Below are 20,649 nucleotides of genomic sequence, written 5' to 3'. Positions count from 1 at the left end.
GCAAGTTGCCTACAGTACCAATAATGCATGCATGGGCTGCATCTCAGCTCTCATAGAGGAGCCGTTTGTAGAGCTTCTACAATTTGAAAAATTCTAATAGGTGTATATAAACCCTTAAACCTTTTAATGTTTGCTTAGCTTCAGTTTCCCAAGTTTAGTCATTTTTATCTCCGAGGCTCCAGTGCCTGTCAAAGCAGGGCAGGCCGTGCCTTTGACAGGAATCACATGTGATGGGCCGGTAACTTGATTAATGGCTCGTTGCCATGCCACCTGGCTGGAGCAGGACTGTATCACTTCTTGAACTCTTAAATGGCACCATGTTTCTTGCAGAGCTGACATGATAGGTGCAGCTCAGCAAGAAATTAACAAAAGTAAAACTTTAATGAAAGGCAGCTGGAGGAAAATCGGCCCACACACATTAGGAGATAAAATCATCCCATTTAAAGCCAAATTGATTTCGGGAAACGTCCATGGCCTGCAATGATTTATGATGGAAGCAAGGTGCGGAACAAAGAACAAACGAAACAATTTAAATTCCAAGTGCGCTGGCCCCCTGATGCTCGGGTAACCAAAAAAGGCTGCCGGTGTTGCCCACTGGCACAAATTAAGCACTGGCTGGCAGGGGGTAGGCGCTGAAACCAAGCTCCTGAGCATATGCTGAATCAATGCCAAAAAATGCCCTTTTCCAAGCCCTGCTCAGTGAACCCTGCCACTCTCACCAGATCAGGATGAGCTCATGGTTACTAAGCAACTGTGGAGAACACTCGAGGCTGCACAGTGGCGCTGCGCCAGCGTGACTGCCACTCAGCAGGCATGGAGTTTGTTTTTGAAAAATAGTTTGTTGTTTTGGTAAAGGGCCTCTGCGATCCCTGTTGTAAGCTCCATTCTGGGGGCACAAAGCCAGGGTCAGGGGTCGCAAAGCCAATGCCAGGGGTCGCAGCTGCAACCCTAGTGACCCCCAAATGACATCCCTGGTGCTGCCCCAGACAGGAACTACAACAAACACATGTTTCTATTTCCTGCGAAAACGACCAGATTTCACATAGAACAGAGTTGTCATTTGTAGAACAGATATGTGTTCTATTTGAAGCACCAGCAGGCCTTCTAGAGCAAGTGGGGCTCAATCTCCCAAAAACAGAAAAAAATGCTTCTATTACCAGCTCATGAATGCCCACACATGCAAGAAATAGAACAGATATGTTTTCTATGTCAACTTGTAAATAGAACAACATTTTTCCATTTTTAGTGCTTTTCCTTTGGTAGTAAAATGTCTGTTTCTGTTTCTCGCACAGACTGGCGCGCTTGCACTAGAAGATACAAATATGTTTTACTATTTTCAGTTGTCTTGCAGATAAAAGGTGAGAGCACAGTTTATAAATGTTGGAAGTAAAGTAAGTAGGTATTGGTTTACAACTCTGGCGAGATTGGGCAAAGAATAGTTTCAGCAGGTTGAATCCCCCTGTATGTGATGACAAAATATTCCTGGACACGTGAGCCCATTCAAGACCCTTTATGTATGATCTATGACAGATGATAGATATACGCGACATTGGCCGGACTACAAAGTAACCAAACTTTAAATAGGGGTTTCCACTCCTGCTCTGGCTGCCTCTTTATGCCAAGCATCATATGACTGCATCTTGTCTTGCTTGTGTCGGTTTCCTGTGTGTCTTGCTGTCTCAATGCTGCCTCTCTGCTGGCCTGTACTAGATGTCTTTGATGGCGCAGTTCAATGCTTGGTATCTTTGATGGCTCTGTCCAACTGTCTCTGCTGCCTTGGCTACCTCGTTACACTGAGTATCAGTCGCCGTTCCAAAAGCAGATCATCTTTTGGGTGACATGATGATCGAATTACAGGTTTTTTGTCACAGTGGGGTTATGTACTTCTTGGGTGTCGATAAGACTAATTTACTGGATCTTCTTGTATTCATTTTCCAGAATGTATCGTACTAATGTTTAGCACATGTGTTTTAGCACATGTGTAGCTTTTATTATGGTCATGTATTAAGCACATGTGTAGCTTTTGCTGAGGTCGATTGATAAGCAAAATGAGCATCAGTTCCAATTTCATATTCCAACTGTGCCACTGAAGCAAAATGAGCATCAGTTCCAATTTCATATTCCAACTGTGCCACTGAAGCAAATTCAAAGTGTGCAAATAAGTGTTAACTACCCGGTGGGCCACTTCAGCAACTTTCCACAGTATTAGATTCCTCGTGAAAAGTTACCCTGTTAGACCCCTTTTGGTGCCCTCCAGATAGTTCCCCTTACATTGCTTTAGTGGACAAACAGAGACAACACGTTCAAAAATATATATTAAATGATTGCCCAAGCCAGTGGTATTATATTTATTGAAATTAGCCAGATGAAGGTCTGAATGTGACTCTAGGTTTGGTCCAGTTCTCTGATGCAGGTGTCGTTGAGGTATCTTACTGACTTATTGTCATAACGCAATTTCAATAAGACACCACTCACGCCTAATGCATCCAAAATGGATCACTATTTTCCAAGTGTATTTTCAATATTCAATGTGTTATGGGTTACACAAATCTATGCCATTGAAATACAATTGAACAGCCAAAATGCAGTTGCCACAACATGATATAATACATAATTGAATTAAGATAATATGACAAGTCATTTGGATGTATGTTGGTAGCTCAAAATAACAATCTTAGATATTGATGCGCCACCACTGCACCTTGCCACAATTTGTTCACCTGCTGTTCAGAATTAAAGTTGTAGAACTTGCATTGCCACATGGAGGAATTTGTAAGAGAGCCAATGCCCCATCTTCCCTTGTTTTCACAGAGGTCATCGAACTCACTCTTCCTCAGGAGGAGAAGGTTTCTGTCACTACCGTAACTGTGGGGCTGAGCACCGTGCTGACATGCGGTATTCGTGGAACTCTGAGGCCTCCTATCATCTGGCAGCGCAATGGAGTCACCCTCAATTTCCTAGACTTGGAAGACATCAATGTAAGCAAACGGAATTAGATTTTTATTAACGGATTCTCCACACACTTGTGGTTGTTTACCAAATATAAAATATATATATATATATATATAATTATTATTATTATTATTATTATTATTATTATTATTATTATTATTATTATTATTATTATTAGATTTTCTCTGAAAACTAGATAATCTGATAATCTTTTCAATGAATTGCTATATTTGTTTTGGGATTCCTGTTGCCAAATTGTTAGGTTGCAAGTCTCCTGATGTAATCCACTTTAATGTTTACATGTGTTTCTAGCTGTGACTTCCGTTTTCTCCTTGGTCCTCATCCCTCTCCTTGGTCCTCATCCCAGAAAACAATGTGAAAACAGGCACTCATCGTTTCAGTATGGGTAGCACTTTTAGCAGCTAAAACGCTCGTTCTAGACTATGGAATAGTCTTCCACTGAGCCTAAGACAGGCACATTCTCTGGCGAGCTTCAGAGCGGGTTTAAAAACCTACCTTTTCAATTAAATCAGTGACTGTGGCTTTCGCTCTGCATCCTCTTTCTCTGATGTCATTTTTGCTAGACTGATAGTCTTCTCTCATTCTATGGTACCATCTGCAACAGGACTTGATTAAGTTCATTGTGAGCGAGTTACAAATGCTTCAAATTCAAATTCTCAATTCTCCAGAGGGAGTCTGTCTTCGTGCTTTGTTCCCACGAGGCAAGAGCACCTTATGCAGATCCACGTACTGCAGATATATGGACATTGTGCTGCAAACGGATACAACATATATCTATGGGCTTGAAGGCCATTGCAGACACGGATCAACCCACTGGAGCGGCCATTTCTGAGGTCAAATAGAGACTCCCAAATGGAAATTGCAGTGAATGGGCAGCACAAGCGGTACACTGGAGTGAAAGCAGTGGTGACGTATTCAGACCCCTGGCACAGAGTGGAGAGACAATGGAGCTTCTTTGCACCCATGTATTGACCCGCAAGAATGAGCTTTTTTCAGGACTTCTTCCATGTGACGAGCACATGCATGCTCGTGCTTCCCAATCACGCCCACTGGGGTCATTAGACAATGTCGCGGGAAGGGCCAGAGAGCGTGGAGGCAGTCTGGGTAGTACCTGCAGATGCTGCATGAAGCACTTTCTGACTATGGAACACACCATAAAACACATTTGAATCGTATTGGATTGAACATAATGTACTTCATATAAGCATGCTGCAAGAGGAGCTTGGTTCAATTTCATATTACAATAAAGAACCATCGTTAGTCAAAGGAGCACTGGAAATAATATTGAGCTGACAAGGCCATGATTGAGGCTGAGGAGATTGTGTCTGCTATTTTAAATAGCAGTTGGTCAAGACCTTCAACCAGCGCCTAATCAAAAACATCATTCCTTTTGTCCCTTCTCAGCGGTTTACTCATCCCAGCCAATGTTCTGTCACCAACGTGTTTTCGGGGAAATCAGCAGGGATTGGTGAAAAGTCTCCAGGCAATACAAAATAAACATCACAATTCAACTTTAAGCTCGAAATTTAGTACCGCATCATTCACCACTGGAGCGTCCCCACGCCACCTTTAGCCGCATATATACATAATTCTGACCTCCAGTCAGACAGTTTAGGGAGAAGTGGTCTTAAGAGTTCACTCGTCCCACCATCTTAATCTGCCTTGCCATTTATTTCTCGAGTGTTTGGTCAGAAGTCCTTTTTTGTGTGTTCTCCAGGCTACCTTGCCACAGGTTAACTGGCTGGGTTTCTGCTTTTATTCAGGGTTGTATGCATCAGACAAGTCCACATGTATGCAATCAATTTTTTACCGAGAGGTGGAGACGTTAAACAGCCGTCTTCTTTCTTTTTCAGTTCTGGAAGAAATGGTTGTGATGCCATTGCACTGGTAATGTTTATTTATAAAGCACCTATACACAAGAAAAGTGTTTCAAGGTGCTCAAAGAGAGAGGGCACGGGGGGGGGGGTGGAGGAGGACAACAGTAATTCAGAGTCCTTGAGTTTCTGAACGATAACCAGTCTGCCGGGGCAGAGTTAGTGCATATAATACAATTAACAGTGTAATTGTAGGGGACAGTTAAATGGGACAGTTATTTGAAGTATCACTGACATTGGCTGAAGACATTCAGAGATGACACTCTTAACTCCTCAATCGACCATTCCGCTGATGCCTTAGGCCTTATGCTCCCAGCCACCTAGCCCTTCCCCAGCCTCCAATCCCCATCACATTAGGTGACAGTATTTTCCATTGCTATTAAAATGTCCCTTCCCTGGATTACCATCATGGTTTCAGGCATGACCTATGAATCTGCAGGCCAGCTGCAGAGCCATCCTGAATCAAACCCAGATTATACGCCCAGTAATGTACACATTGGTTTGTATTTCAACTTGCATGGTGTTTTCCTACATTGTGGGTGCAGTTAAATCTGCCTGCTGCCAACTTCCAGTAACTTTTGAACAGTTTACTCAAATCTCAAAAATTCGCAAAAAATTGCTACAATATATGAACTACCTACCGGAGAGAAAAGCAGTATTCGGGCACGATCTAGAGGGGAGAGGTCATCCCAAGTGTGTAATCTTTTTAGCTCTCATCAGGTGCAAACTTTGAGACACATTCTATTGATATGATATGCTATAGCATTTATAACGCGCCTATACACAAGTGTTTCAAGGCGCGATGAGGCAGGGGAGGGGAAACAAAGGGAAGACAGAACAGAGATCCTACTAGGCCAGGTATCACTCAGATCGTGCAAGTGCATGGGGAGGGTGAAAGGGAAAATTGCGTGGGGAAGGGAGAGGGGAAAGTGCAGTACATGGGATAGAAGACTTTTTTTTTATAAAAACGGCCACTGGTGGCAAGTGCAAGGTAAGTGCAGACATAATAGAATGTAGTGTGATCCATACTCTGCGTGTAAAACATTTCTCTCGCTTTGTGCTGTCCGAGGAGATGCTCACATCCCTCCCATTTTGGGAGAGAATGGCTTTGGAGCACGAATGAAGTGTGGTATTGGAGGTACTCAGATTTTTAAATGTTTTAGTTTTTATCACATTGTAAAGTCAGATGTACTTATTTGTGATGAATTAAGCTATTCTCACTTTATGGTTTTCAATATTGTGTTGTCTTAATGCTTATGCTGTTTTACTCTTTATGTAGTTGTGAAATGTCTTTCTTTGACCATTACACAATAGAGATGTTTGAAAAATAGGAACTAATGGTGGTCCTCACGGTAACCGTGACTAGGATAAATTGTAACAAGGGGCAAATTATGCGAGAAGCAAAGATGCTTCATTTCTGTTCAGTTATGTGTGTGGACATTGATAGTCATCCTGAATGAGTGTGGGTGCTGATCAGAGAGAGAAAGTGAAAGAGAGATTGAGAGAGTGTGTTGGGGTGATATAGTGCTAAAATGCAAAGATGCAACAGAACGATATGCTTTCAGAGGTACATTAGGGAGAGCGTAGGCATAGGAAGTGGAGGGGAAGACATGCTATCACGGGTGGAACGGTGACAAGAGCTTCCTGTGATGAAATGACGACTGCTCTGCAGGAGTACATGGATGAGTGTTTTGGCTAAACTGCCTACTCAGCCAGCCCCAAATACACCAGCAATGCTCCCATTCATAAAGGTAAAACAGACACAGCCAAGCAGGCATGACTGCCCAGCTCTACGCCATTTATGGCAACGTGGGCAGAGTGCAGGCAATACTCTCAGGAGGGGTGTGAGGTTATAACAAATACAAGAATGTCCAATACATTTATATACACGCGTACTTGGGCTGGAGTGTTCAAGATGTGTCATAATGTTCAAAAAGTATACGCTTAAGTCAGTATGGTACCAAAAGTGAACTAGGGGGACAGGGCCTCTTGGCAGTACCCTATTCACAGTCTTTGGTGGTTCAACCGCATCGAAGATGTAGTGAGTTGAGGACTTCCACAGCGGTGAGCCACGGTTCCAGTCCAGGCCACTTAAGTACCAGCTGTTATGTTATTCTAAATGCACGTGTATCTTGTGAAATGTCCCATACGTTTAAACGTTGATATCAACATGTGCAACGTGTTTACTTTCTGGCTATTGCACATTTCAGAGGTCATAGGCATGTATGCAGCAGCACATGCTCCCTGACTATCCCCATAAATCACAAAGTATCATTAGTTGGCGTTTTGAAACATGTCTTGCCTGAATACTATATGCGCTTAGAGCATGCTACTCGTGTAACCAGCATATAGTGCCATGAAGCAAGGCTGGCAGAGACACTACCAATGAAGAATTCAGGCATTTCGGATCCTCTACATTGGCTGCCACATGGGCAATCCTTGCACACTTGTGCATGCACACTTGTAAGACACCTCCCCCTGTATAACTGAGGCGATGCCATAGGATCTGACACATTACTCTGCTGCAATAAGGGACCTCGTTGACCTAGTACATCTCAGCTGAGAAATGAGGGCTGCAGATAGAAAGAGCAAGCATAATGGGGCGTCTAATCCGTGGTGGGGGGTGGAGGGGTTATCATGCGCCTAAAATGAGGCAGCCCCACCACAAAATGTATTTCCTCAATGCCTACTAGTGAAAACTAGCATTGTATCAGGTCACACTCATGCCACTCATTAATTAATGTGCAAGTAATTCAATACAGTCTTGCAAAGAAACAGTTCATGAAATGAAACCAGCGACCTGCTTTTCTAACCCACCACAGAATAAGGATTACCCATATTCAATGTGGCATCTTGCTCGATGATACATCAAGGTGCTCGTTACTCATGGGTTAAAGGCTCACCACTGGTATGGTGCTATCACAGCAGGGGTGATACCCCCTTCCCAGAATGGGTACATGAAGTTCCCCTAATGTGGGAAATAACAGCAGCTCGTGTTGCAACACTTGGAAGCGCAGTAATCTTACATGAAGTGCTGCATAAAATCCTGATATTATGTATCATTACTAGATGCAAAGTTTCTAAACTAAAATGGTGTTGCGCTCAATTACAGCAACTATGCATTACATTTCCCTTGAAACATTTTTGAAAACAGCTTTGAGCCACTTCAGTGTACACAACTTTTAAGAATGAAAATAATGGATGAATGAAAAAGCACTCTATTTTGGGTGATTGAAAATGTTAATGTGTAATGTTTGAATGGCAAAGTAATTTCCAACAACAACAAAAACATTGAACTCTTTCAAAATCAAAGAAGAACATTGCGGATCCATCCGCCAAAGATAAATTAATCTCTAAAATAATAGATTAGAGTCTGAGACATCTTTTTTTTAGCAGAACGTTTAGCAGAAATGCTGTGATCGCTGGCCCACTGGACAGTCAAATGCTCAACCGATTGGAGGTTGCAAACCTTGGACGAGAGATAAAGAAGATCAGTCAGAAATAGGAGATGGGCGGGTAGGAGAGGCGAGGGATGGCGTCATTCTCGAGAAAGAGGAGTTCAATTTTTAAAGAGTTCAGAATGAGGCAGCAGAGAGCCAGCTAGTGGCAGAATGCAGTGAGTACTCTGGCAATCCATTCCGCGAGCACTGTGGTCATGCAGGACAAATAGAAAAAAGATTTGAGTCCGGTCAGCAAAGAGGTGACAATGAACGCCAGATGACGAGATAAGTCTTCCTAAGGCCGAGGTATAGAAGGACAAGCACTGATCATTAGGGGGATGTTGCCAGGAGCAGGGTGGGGTTTTTTCAGTTGTAGGAGATTTTTAAGGATCAATGTTTCCTTACAGATAAGAGCAGACTTGCAAAGGCCACGGTCCAGAAAAGTGAGGAGAAGAGTGTAGTTGTTCACTCTGTCAGAATTGGCAGAGAGGTCCAAAATGAAGAGGACAAAATAGTATGTTAAGTGCCAGTGAGCATCAAAGAAACATTTGGAGACATGCATGAGTGCAGTCTTTAATGTAGAGACAAGCGTGGACTGGATATCCGAGACCAAGTACTTAGTGAGCTGGTTGAAGACCACCCACTCACAATCTTTTGAATATTGGGGAAAAAGGGGTGGTAGTTCACCAGGATATATCGGTCAACAGAGGAAGTGCCTAAAAGGGGTAGGACAGCTGGGGACTTGAAGGTATCACAGAACATTCCAATAGAGTGAGAGGTTGAAGAGCTCAGAGAGATAGGGGCAGGTGATTGAGACTAAGACGTTGATGGTTTTCGGAGTACTGTGAAGGTGAGTGATAATTCTGTAGCAGAGAAAGGGGAAAAGTGGTTGAGAGTAGGAGGTTGAGTTGGTGAACAGAAGACGAGTGGGAAAGGTCAGAGAAGAGGGCAGTGAGAGTATCATGATTTTTATAGATTTCAGAGTAAAAGTAGTGAAAAGGGTCTGAGGGAGCTGAACATGGATTATTGACTTGAGAGGTGTGAGGAAAGCCTGGAGGGTACATTCAAGTCATTGTGAAGGGATGTGATTATGTTTGTGATGTAGGAGGAGGATTTTGCAGAGTCTAGTGGAGAGTTGCAGGCAGCAAGGGATTCTTTTGGGCTAGGAGTAAAGTTCGGATCTGTGAGTTGCAACATCTTAGGTCACAGAAGTTGTCTGTTTTGAGAGTCAGGATCCCAGAGGGGATTCAGGATTGAAGATGTGGAGAGTGCGATATGAATATGCATGCAGCAGAGTGTAGGCCAAAGAGAGTCATACATGCATAATTAAAGTCAGAAAAGCATGGTCAATGGAAGAGGCATGCATAAGGGATTGAGAAAAGAGAGGTCCTCACATCGCCAAGGTAAGGAGCGAGATTGCCCTACTTGAATGTCCTCCTGCTCATTTAAGAGGGGAGGAGGAGGAGGAGTAGAGGTGGAGGTACCAAGATGTTAAATTGAAAAAGGGGTGCTCAATGGAAATGAATACGAGGAGAGAGGAGAGTGAAGTAGAGGAAAAGACATCAAGAGAGTTCCCAATAGAGTGGGTTTCTGGTCATGAAAGGATCAGAGAAAGTGGTTAGATAGGATGGAGTTAAGTACCCTGTGGGTTGCTGCCGAGTGAATGGAAGGGTTAAATTCCGCCACTAACTCATTGGGATTTCAGTGGGAAATGTATCAAGAAGAGCTTTCAGGTCAGGGAAGAATGTGTTGAAAGGACCAGGCCATTGATAACGAGCCAGAACAGAGAGAGAGAGAAGTAGAAAGGAGGAGTAGAATCATGGTATATGCAAAATAGAAAGACATGGGGGGTCATTACAAGGTTGGCAGTAGGGGTTTAACAGGCCTGGTAGAGCTGCCGGCCCTGTTAATCCCCTACCGCCGCATTACGAGGTTTGCTTGCGGGACCCGGTAAGGCCACCTGGTTAGACCAGGCGGCCTTAGTGGGTCCTGCTAGCAAACCAGCATGCTAACAATGGGCCCATTGTTAGCATGCTCCCCATTCCCATTGAGCCCTGTAGGGGCTCAATGGGAATGGGGATGTACTGGGTCCGGGTTCCCTGAATGGGGAAATACCGGGCCCTCCAGGGTTGGAATGGCCCGGTCTTCCCCATTCAGGGAACCCGGACCCGGTACCCTGTAAGGGGGTAGCCATGCCGCTAATAGCTACCTCCAAACTTATAATGACCCCCAGAATGTCAGTGGAGGGCAGGGTAGCATTGTTATTGTTGGGGAACCCCCTTCCACCACTCTTCCCAATAGCAGAGTCAGTGTGGAGAGCCGTTAATGAGCCACATTCATGATGGGATATCCGGGTTTCTGCAATAGCAAGAACTTAAAGTTGAGGGTGAAAAGATCTGAAGTGGTCAGTGAAGTAGGAACACCTGTTGCAGAGAGATTGTACATTCGAGAGTTTTTCTAGACGGAGGCTAGAAGAGCAGGTTCTGGAGAAGGCAAGAGGTATAGATGAGGTTGGAGATCCTGGGAGAAGGGGAGCATTGGGTTTGATGGGTGTGGGAGCAGGGTGAGAGATTGAGATGTGGCTGGAGCCTATGAGAGAAAGGGAGGAGATGTGAGTACAAGTTGGAAAGGAGCATGATGCAGAGTAGATGAACTAGGCAAGCGTTGAGAGTGAAAGGACAAGAAGTAGAGGAGGGATGATTGGCGAGTGGAAAGAGATATGCGAAACTGGTTGTGAAGGAGCAGATGTAAGTTCTGAGTTGGGCTAGAATGGGGGTGTAGGTAACAACAAGAAAGTTAACTGACCAAAGGTGGGGGTGTTCTTTGGTCCTCAGAGGTTAAAACAGTTCTACAATGCACGAAAACATTCTCAATCGAAGGATCCTTAAGTGTGAAAGCAGATGTTAGGCAAAGGTTGAGCACAGGAGGGTTGGGCAAAGTATTGGCATGAGCGGGGATTCTGGTCATAGGTTATTGTCAGCCCTTAGAGGCCCACACAGAGACCTGCCCTTTGTAAATATTTGCCTCCAATTTCAGACCCCCAGGGGGGACTCATTTACAAGGAATCAATTATGTCAAATGACCCTCTGGGACCAATGAGATGGCTTCCAGACTTCCATGCAGGATGCAGGCAAGGCCCTTGGTGTTCAAGGCACAAGTAGTTTAATTTCTAAGGCAGGATCCACAGATGGTGCCTCGGGTCCTTTGTGAATACTTGATGTGGTGGAAATGACTTCAGAATTCCAGTCACATGATGATGTCCCATGACCCTCTTGGAGTGTGTGTGCTCAAGCTGGCACCCAGACTTCCAGGCACTTAAAACGGAATAACCTCTTATGGGGTGAGTTTAGTCATAATATGCTAGTAACTATTTTAACAGGATTTTGTTGATTGTTTTCTAATACAGGCCTCATTTGCAGAAGGGATACTAGCCAGTGTTTTTGTGCAAGGGAGGGAGGGGAGGTAACATTTACAGAAAACACCAAATTATTTGAAATTGATGGCACTTTGCTTAATTATAATGAGGTCTACTATCGAAACCATGCACAGTCTTCATGCTTGCATTTTTGTATGTAATGTGCTTGAAGGTGACTATTATTTAGCAATAGCCAGACACACTTTTGTCTCTGCCACGCTTTTTTAATATACTTTATGTGTCAGTGTTAATAATATGCAGTGCTCTTTATCATATGTGGGTGTCAGCTAAAGATGTGTGTGTTTGCTTTAATGGAATTCATATATTTTCTTTTGGTGAATTTTCCTATTTTAGTATGCAATTATTTTAAACATGATTTCAGCCTGATTATTTGAGTTGCTTAGTGTGTTTCTTTTATAGTTTTATAGTGTTTCCTATGCCAATGCTGTCACCAGGGGTGTTGTTAGGTCTGGAAAAGATCCACGGCTCTGCTAATGTCGGGACTGTCAGGACTCGGGGCTAGCAAGCCTTTTGGCTGTAGCCACCAAAAGACCTGGGGCTATAGCCCCCTCAAACCCCCACCCCCTAGCAACGCCTCTGGCTATCACATGTTTTCACTGGCAATTTCGGTCTTAAATGATGCACATTTTAGTTAGCCGAAAAAGGTTTACACCTTATTTGATTATTTCTGACGACTGCCATGTTCATGCTTACGCCTCACTCATGGTATTTGTATGTATTGCTGCTTGACTCATCAGTCAGAAATGGCTATTTTAATATTGAAATGTGTCTTTATTAATGTTCGCTTTGTATGTATAGACAATTTGCAATTGTTTAATCCCTTATTTTTCCTCCCACTTGTTTAATTCAATACCATGTATGGTCTCTCAATGCTCGCTTACCTGTTTCTCAACTAGTTGCTTAACGTTTGCCTTTGATAGCACACATATTGAATCTTTTATGCACGGTTGTCTTCTGACAATGATCGTGTTGTTGTGTGCCTGTTGCTTGTTGAAGCAGGAATAATTGAGAAGATAAAAAACCTCTGCTGTGGGTTATTTGTGTCTCTGGGGCTTACTACATTGGTTAGACCCACCATGCGGTTGGTGGTAGAAGATCTACTTTCTACTCTACTCTCTTCTGTCAGATTATGGACAGAATCCATCTCCTTCCAAATTGATTTTCACCCACTCCTGAAACCCTCTCTTCCATTTCACTTTTCTATGATTCATCCTTATTTCTAGGAGCAGATGACTTGCCAAGGGCATGTGCTCTTTTGTCTCAACTCTGTGCTAAGACAATTTACAGAGCCTTAACATCGCAGGTTCTAATCAAATGAGGGCGACCTTTGGGGATATAATGTATGTTGTCAAGGTCTCTCCTAATTAGTAGTGTCTCAAACCTACCATTTTCATCTATGTTCTGCGTTCTGGGAAATGTATATTTCATTTCTTTAGGAGATACAATATTGCTGTTTAACAACTACTGTAATGTAAGCACTACAATGTCCCCATTGTGTGAGCAACCACTTACTCACATCAATAGGCCAGGAGGATAGCTCAAGTGCAATGCATTTATCTTGGACGCAACACAACTGTAAGGTTGCAGAAGTATGAGCATGAACGTCATTTCACCAAAATGTCAGGGGTAGCGGAAGTGACATCACATGACCCTTGACCCCGATGACATCACAGGAAGTGATGTCATTTGACCCCACCCCGAAGAGATATCGCGGGAAGCGATGGAACACAACCTTTCACCCGTTGACAAAACAGGAAGTGGCATCACATAGCATTTTACACTACGAAAAATATGGTTACGCTATCACAATAATGTGATGTACATTTCATACAAGAATGGATCGCCATATGCATCGTTAAGATAAGTGTGTATAGGCCCATATTACCCAATTACTGTGAATGCAAGCAGACGTCCATGACCAAATGATAATGATGTGTTATTATATAGCACTTATGCTTAAGAGCTTTATATAGAAAAGATATACACCCAACATCACCCAACCTGTGTTGGTACTCATTTATCGACCTCAGAAGGATGAAAGGCTGAGTTGAGGCGTTTAACAACAGACTAAATCAGTGACTCACCCCCTTAAGTGTGCCTGAAATAAACCTTTAATGAGTCTAGCAATTATTGTATAGAATTCCAGAAAGACACATTATTTGGTATTCCTATTCTTTCTTATTTAGGGTCAGTGCTGAAAGTGTTAGTCTTGTGGCACTCCTGTTCTTATTTTTCTTCTTTTTTTAAGTGTCCTGAACAAGAAAGCCTGCCACCCCAGAAGTAAACAGCCACATGGTGCTGGCCACAGCCCACAGCCCAGGAGCTTGCATTACAAAAAAAAAGAACTTTTTTTTTTTTGGTTTTTATTTTAGAGGTCGCAAGGGAGACCTCGGAGGTCGCAGTTGCAACCTCTGGTGACCCCTAAATGATGTCCCTGAGTATGAGTCTGACAAAGTGGTGACCTATTTGTTGCAAAAGACGTTTATTTGTTAAGGTAATAGAACAGGAAAAAACGACCTTGTCATATCTCTATGAGGGCTTTCCCTACCTCAACCAAAAATACTAAGGATTCTGTCAGGATGTCAGATAAAATAAAATGCCCTCCATCCTGTGCCCAAACATATTTCTGTCCCTTACACTCTAGACTAACTAAGGAACACTGGATATCTTCTTGATTCAGAGGGACGCGTCTCCCAACCTGGAAATGGGTTCCATTCTTCAGTTGTTTATGAGGAAACACTGAGTGATTCTTTAACTTGAAGTTCTTGCTCTTTAATGTTCTTCCATGTGTATACAAAACACAGTTCTCAAATGTCAGAAGGGAGTCCCTTCGCCTGTCCATTCTTCGGTGTATAAATGTAGTGCCACGTCAGGTTCACTGTCCTGCAAGACACAGTTCTCAAGTATCAAGGGGGGACTCCCTTCATCTGTCCTTGTCCTCAATTCTCATATGTAGTGTCAAACCTGGTTCAGTATGCTGCAGACGACTTTACTGTACTGTAGACCTTTTTATAACAAAACATGTTTTCCTTGTATTTAGGGCGGGTGGGTCTTTGCCTTTTTTCTTCCTCCACCTCAAATCTGTAGTGCCTAGTTTGGTGCACTATCATGCCAGACTTGACTATATAACTCTGAATTCCAGAACAGTGTCTCTTGCGTTCGGAAATGGGTAATTGAACACCTGTTTCAGCTTCTTGCACTTCTCTTTGTCTTTCACATGGGTCCCAGATCCCTCTGGTATGTCTCGGGATCTCTTTGACTTGTTCCACAACTTCTGTCTGTTAATTTTGTGTGCCAGACGTCTTCATATTCTCTCAGGTTCTCCCTGACTTGCTATGGGCCTCAGCCTCTTGTTTATGTATTTCTGTATGGGTCTCTGACTCATGTGCTTTGCTTTAAAGGTCCTCACCCCATTTCATATGCATCTCAGACCCTGGTGTTCTTTCACAGGTTCTCTACCCCTGTTTCCCTCAATGTCCAACTGAACAGACCTGGTGTACTCTCCTGCCAGGTACTGTTCCATGTAGGATACTTTGTAAAGTTTGTTCCAACTTTTACAGTGCCTTTTATTTCCTTTTCTGTCTCTCTGGATATTGGCTCCTGCCAAGCTTAGTCTAGATTCTCTCTCCGTTTGATATTCTCCGGGTGGCAGACCTCCTTATGTCATCTTTGCCCTGGTATTTCTTTCGAGTCTCTGATCCATTTATTTTGGCTTTTTCTCTTTGGTTTTCTTGGGTTCCATACCACTTTGTATTGGCCTTCCGGGACATTCGGTTTACTCTCTTGCCGAGTGTCTACTGATGCTGCATATGCCTGTGTCCTTATATTTCTCTTAGGGTCCTTAACCCATATGTTACTAGCTTCAGTTTGTTTAAGGTCCCCAACCCTCATTCGTCACCCCTCTTTTGGTTCCCAGCCCCTCTCATGGACTCAGGCAGCACCTATACCTTGTTTCTGTGTTTCTGATGTGCGGCATCCTGCTCAGGCTCCTCCGACTCTCTGGGTGACCTTCCGATCCTCCTCTCTAGGTTCCCGCTGTCATCCACATCCCTGCTTTGGCTTCAAAGAGTCCGGCTGCATGGCTGCACTACAGGAGGCATTCCAAGTCATCTTCATACTTTGTTTCTTTTCGGTGTCTCTTGGTCTGTCGGTTCTTGACAGCACCCTTAGAGACGGCAGCTCCATTCCACCATCTTCCTGGTCTACAGCTTCTTCCCATGTCTCTCAGTCTGCTGTATTCAAACTTCACTCTCAGTTCCTCCAGGGCAGCTTTGACAAATGGTCTTCTAATTTGAACTTTTGGTAACCAATAGGGAGTCTCAAGTAACTAGACCGTGTATTTTGGTTCCTATGGATATTGCTCCACCCTTCTTCTTCATCACAGTACTGAACTGATAATCATTATAGGGTTCAGTAGCACTCTTCTTCTTTTCTCTTTTCAGTATTCCCTTGGGACTTGATTTCCTCAACTGCAAACAGATAGATAGAGGTGTGGGTGATCACAGGGTACTAAGTGGGTTCAGAGGAAGGAGGGGACAGAAATAAAGGAGGGGAATACAGAGTTCTCCCAGGGTGATCACCACTGGTTCCATGGAGGATTTCCCTCCCCATGAGATCCACCTGCTGAGTACCACCCACAGGGGTACTATCGGGTAGCAGTCTCACCTCCCTGGGCTCATGGGAAGGGGCTTCCACCACAGAAGCAGTAACAATACCCTTGCATTTGTCACACAATGCGGAGAAATACAGTTTTGAATCCTGGTCCAGCAATTAGAGACTGATCCCAGATAGTAAGCATGTTATGAAAGATTAATCAAACACTGATTCAGTATTAAGATTTTAATATGCTGAGTAGCCATGTTCATTGTATGTACTAGATGTATTATCTTTTGTGTTGGTAGGTGTAAAAATCCTATTAAGACTTTCCCGATACTGAACTAGGGAGATTTAAATACATCGGAACTCTGCAGATTCATCAACTTAATGTTCTGTGGAGTGTCAGAAGAAGGAGACAGACTAGATTTTTCCATTCTCAAGTTAGTTTTATTTGAAATAATATGAAAACTGCCTCACTGTGCCTTAACTATGGGATTCCCTCTCTAACAAAACAAACTGGGGTGCTCATCAGCCAGTCCGTTGTGAAGTCCAAAAGTAATAGTCTGTCCTCTGTCCAAATCTTACCTCCTCTGACCAGGCCAGGAAAATGCCCCCTTCCATCAATTTAGACTCTTCATATAGTTCTTGATTATCACTTGTGTCAGTTTGTTTAATTCCCATTAAAAAACTACATTTTGCACTGGTTCGCTTTCTCTCTCCTTCTGTTTGCACCTATCTCTGTTTCCCACCATTTATCGCTCTCACACTTACTTTTAGTCCCTAAATTTGATTTTAATAAAAGCAAAAGGTTTCCACTCACAAAGGTCACCTTAAAAATATCTTCAGGCCACCAGTCACTATATGTTTCCCTCTGTCATTCCACAAGTGGTTACTTGTTGATGGTGGGGTAGAACCACCTTGATTCTCCTTTTAGGCCATATAGATGTTGCTGTATCTTCACCACAATTTGCAGATGGAGGTAGACGTTCTTGTTTCCCTTTAACACAAAACGAACTGGGTGTGCGTGTCCCAGCTTTCTCAAGAAGAGCATAACAGGTCCTCATTACCTCCCTTTTTCAAGATCCTAATTTTGACCACGTCAACATTTCTTACTCCTATTCTGGTCTTGATCCTTCTTGAAGCCATGACATGACATGTGCTCAGTCATCCTCCCACCAATGCTTTAACCCCTTCCTATTGGGGCCTCACTCCTATGTGCTGCATTGTGTTAAGTGCTCCCCTCGTGCTTTCCTATCATCACTAGCTACTATCGTGCATGCCCTTTATGCTTTCTCCCATCTCCCACCTCCTCTTGATATCTGCCTTCATCCACCTCCTGATTTCAGCAGCCTCCTCCACTCCTGCCAACCTCTATCAACATAATACTTGTTTTGAAATACTTAATTTGAAAGCCTGCATTTTGTCCATGCAATTTTAGCTGAATTGATCAATTAAATAAACATATAGGTGTATATCTGTATGTATGGGTAGGGGTTTAGGTGGGGTGGGATAGGGTAGGTGTTGGGAGATGGTTATGGAGAGGAGGCATGGGGGACTACTTTATAACAACACAACAAAATAATACCCTGGTGGCAGTAAGGTCGGCTAAAAGTGCACAAACAAAATGCAGATTTTCAAATGAAAGTCTTTCAAAACATTTAGAACCACCTAACAAAACTCTTTCCCCTGCCTTGTTCCTGAAGTGCCAAGTCACTCAAAGCTCCTGCCACTACCTCCTGTGACACAAGGAGCCCACTGGAACATAGCAGGGAAGTCCTTGATATGTTATTCAGTCTGGGTGTAGCACCAGCACACCCATATTCTTATCAATCAAGCCATGTGAATGGGTGTAGTGTATGTCTTAGGGCCCGATTCATGGAATTGTTTGCACGGTTCAAAGTGACTTTGCACTGTCGACACAAACCCTGATTCATGGAACTGTGCAAAGTGTATTTTTGCAGCCCGTTATTAGCTCCATCCCCATTCCCATCGAGCCCTATGGGGGCTCAAATGGGAATGGTTCCTGGTTCCTGGAATGGGAACTTACCGGGTCCTCCAAGGTCAGAATGTCTCGGTACGTCTCTATTCCGGGAACACAGACCCGGAATGCGGTAAGGGGGTTGCCATGCTGCTAATAGCGCCATGGCTACTTCCTACCGCGTAATGAGGCCCATTGTCCTTGCACAGAGTTCTATGAATGAGGGTTTGTGTCAGTAGTGCAAAGTCACTTTGAACCGTGCAAAACATTCCATGAATCAGGCCCTTAGTGTCTAATCCAAGCAAAAGTTGGATCGCAGAAGCTTGTGCACATTCTGGGATTTCTTGACTGTCAATGAGTGCCTGAATTGGCGCGAGGCAGCAGAGCTGTTTTAGCAGTGGTACCCATGGTGATCTGTGTCTGTGCTTTAGACATGTCATGCTTATGGTGAAGTCATGGCCTGTTTCTTGAGACAGGGTTGTGGAGGAGTGCAGTGCTCACTTGAGCACGTGGGTTTCCTGGTAAGGCCCTTAAAGGGCAAACTTTTGTCAGGCATGTCTGTCACACCACTGTCTCCTGCCCATTGAGGGTGACCCCATTTTCCCCCATGGCCATCATCCACTCTCTCAGGGTGATACCCCAAATTCCACGGTCACCTCCATGGCAATTTCCAGAATAAGGTGAGGAACGTCCTCACAGGGGATATGTGGGTGCCGAGCGCGAGAATACTGGGATTTTCTGCATTGAGTGACAGGCTAGGATTGAGTTCAGGAAAGATGCAGTGTCAAATGAAAACCAAATTACTGAAAGAAATGCATGAGTGTTGGTGTTGATGATTGACAGCATTTCCATGAAACAAATTCATAATAAAAAAGGTAGTTTCTACAATGTTTCAACAGAGTCGCACCTGTGTCTCAACTCCACTGAAACAACACAGGCACACTGAGTAACATTCAGGAAGTGAAAAGCGAATTACTACTCCCATGAAACGCATTTGAAAAAGCATGGCCGTTGGGACATCTTTTTTTTTTGTTTTTGTTTTTTGTATTCTGCCTTGCGGATTAGTGGATGGCTTCCATGAACCATTCTTGAAAGAAGGAATAGAATAGCTTACATGGAAAGGCTGAGATTTCTCGAGAGGTTACCAAAGGCGTACCATGGTCCAGCACACGGAGACCGTAACACGGACCTTGCAGAGTTTAAGAGCTTCTCGCCTGCTGCCATGTGCCAGGGTTTCATGATAAGCTAGATGCGCTCGGCGCAATATTTTGATTCACGGATACAAACACCGAGCAGAGCTGATGTTTTGCCATGTACTACCGATGCGAACATGTCATCCCACAGCAACATTATCACATGGGGAAAGAAGTTCCACGAGGCTCGATAGAAAGAGATTTGTCTGAGAGTTACGCTTAATCTTGCCCTCATTGACGTTGCTTGTAGCAAGGCGGCCTGGCCTTTTGCCGAGACACTGATTAAAAGCAAGTGCTTGAAAAGACAATCCATTGAAGCAGTCAGGCAGTAGAGAAAGCACACTGAGGTACTGATGCACAGTAAGTATTTTCCTTTAAGAGTGTGGAATTGTTTTTCTCAACTGAACATATTCGGGGAGTGATTTTTTTGTTTTGTTTTTAAGTCTCGTTTGTGTAAAAGGAACACCTATAGGTTGTGAGCACCCATGCTGCTGGAACTGACATTCTTGTTTGGATCGGTGGATTAAGACCCTTCACTAGCCGGGAAATCTAGAATCTAAAAGAAATTAGTGTGTGTGCAGTGCGGGGGCATCTATCTGAATAATGTGGTTGTGGCTACACAATTAGGACACTGTAATGTATTCTCTTAGGTCAATAACTCCATGTGAAGGATTGCATCTGGCAAGTATAAGCCCCAGCAAGCTAAGCAAAACAAATGATGTGGGTAATTCGATCTCAGAAAGAGATGTGCGCTAACCAGACCGCCCTTTCATCAAGCACCATGTCAAAAGGATAGTGTACACCTGTGCACGCTGCATCGGTACCCTGATCTGCAGTGTCTGTACTCCAGCTTCAAAGACAGCAAAATAACTTCAGCACAGGGGATGCATTTATAATATGTGCCCCTGTTCCGAAAGCTAGAGCTTTGAAGTTACTCACCTTACATCAAATATTTGCGCATGGAGGAAATGCCACGAGTATCGCGGTCCTGAAGTGCGTGCACTGTCTTTTTAAGAGGCGACTAACTAAGGAAATTCAATGTAAGCTATTCAAGGAGCCTAAATTAGCTGGAAGCCGAAAAAAAACACAGCGGGAAGTGTTTTACTTCGCAGTACCAGCTACAAAAAATGTTCTTTTGAATAAAGAAAAGGAATGTTCA

At 43.6% G+C, this 20,649-nt stretch overlaps 1 protein-coding gene across 2 annotated transcripts in view; it reads left to right on the top strand.

The window, feature by feature from the left end:
- Positions 1 to 20,649, top strand: part of FSTL4 (follistatin like 4) — a 2,447,383-nt gene that overhangs the window by 1,889,252 nt on the left and 537,482 nt on the right. For both annotated transcript variants that reach the window (XM_069652538.1, XM_069652539.1), the window contains exon 7: positions 2,812 to 2,978. In XM_069652538.1, coding sequence (XP_069508639.1) covers positions 2,812 to 2,978 — 167 coding nt within the window. The remainder of the gene's footprint in view (positions 1 to 2,811; positions 2,979 to 20,649) is intronic.

The sequence above is a fragment of the Ambystoma mexicanum genome, chromosome 3p (assembly GCF_040938575.1).
Source record: "Ambystoma mexicanum isolate Mex_15411 chromosome 3p, UKY_AmexF1_1, whole genome shotgun sequence".
NCBI classification, from domain to species: Eukaryota; Metazoa; Chordata; class Amphibia; order Caudata; family Ambystomatidae; genus Ambystoma; species Ambystoma mexicanum.
This window is presented reverse-complemented; position numbering and strand designations above follow the sequence as displayed.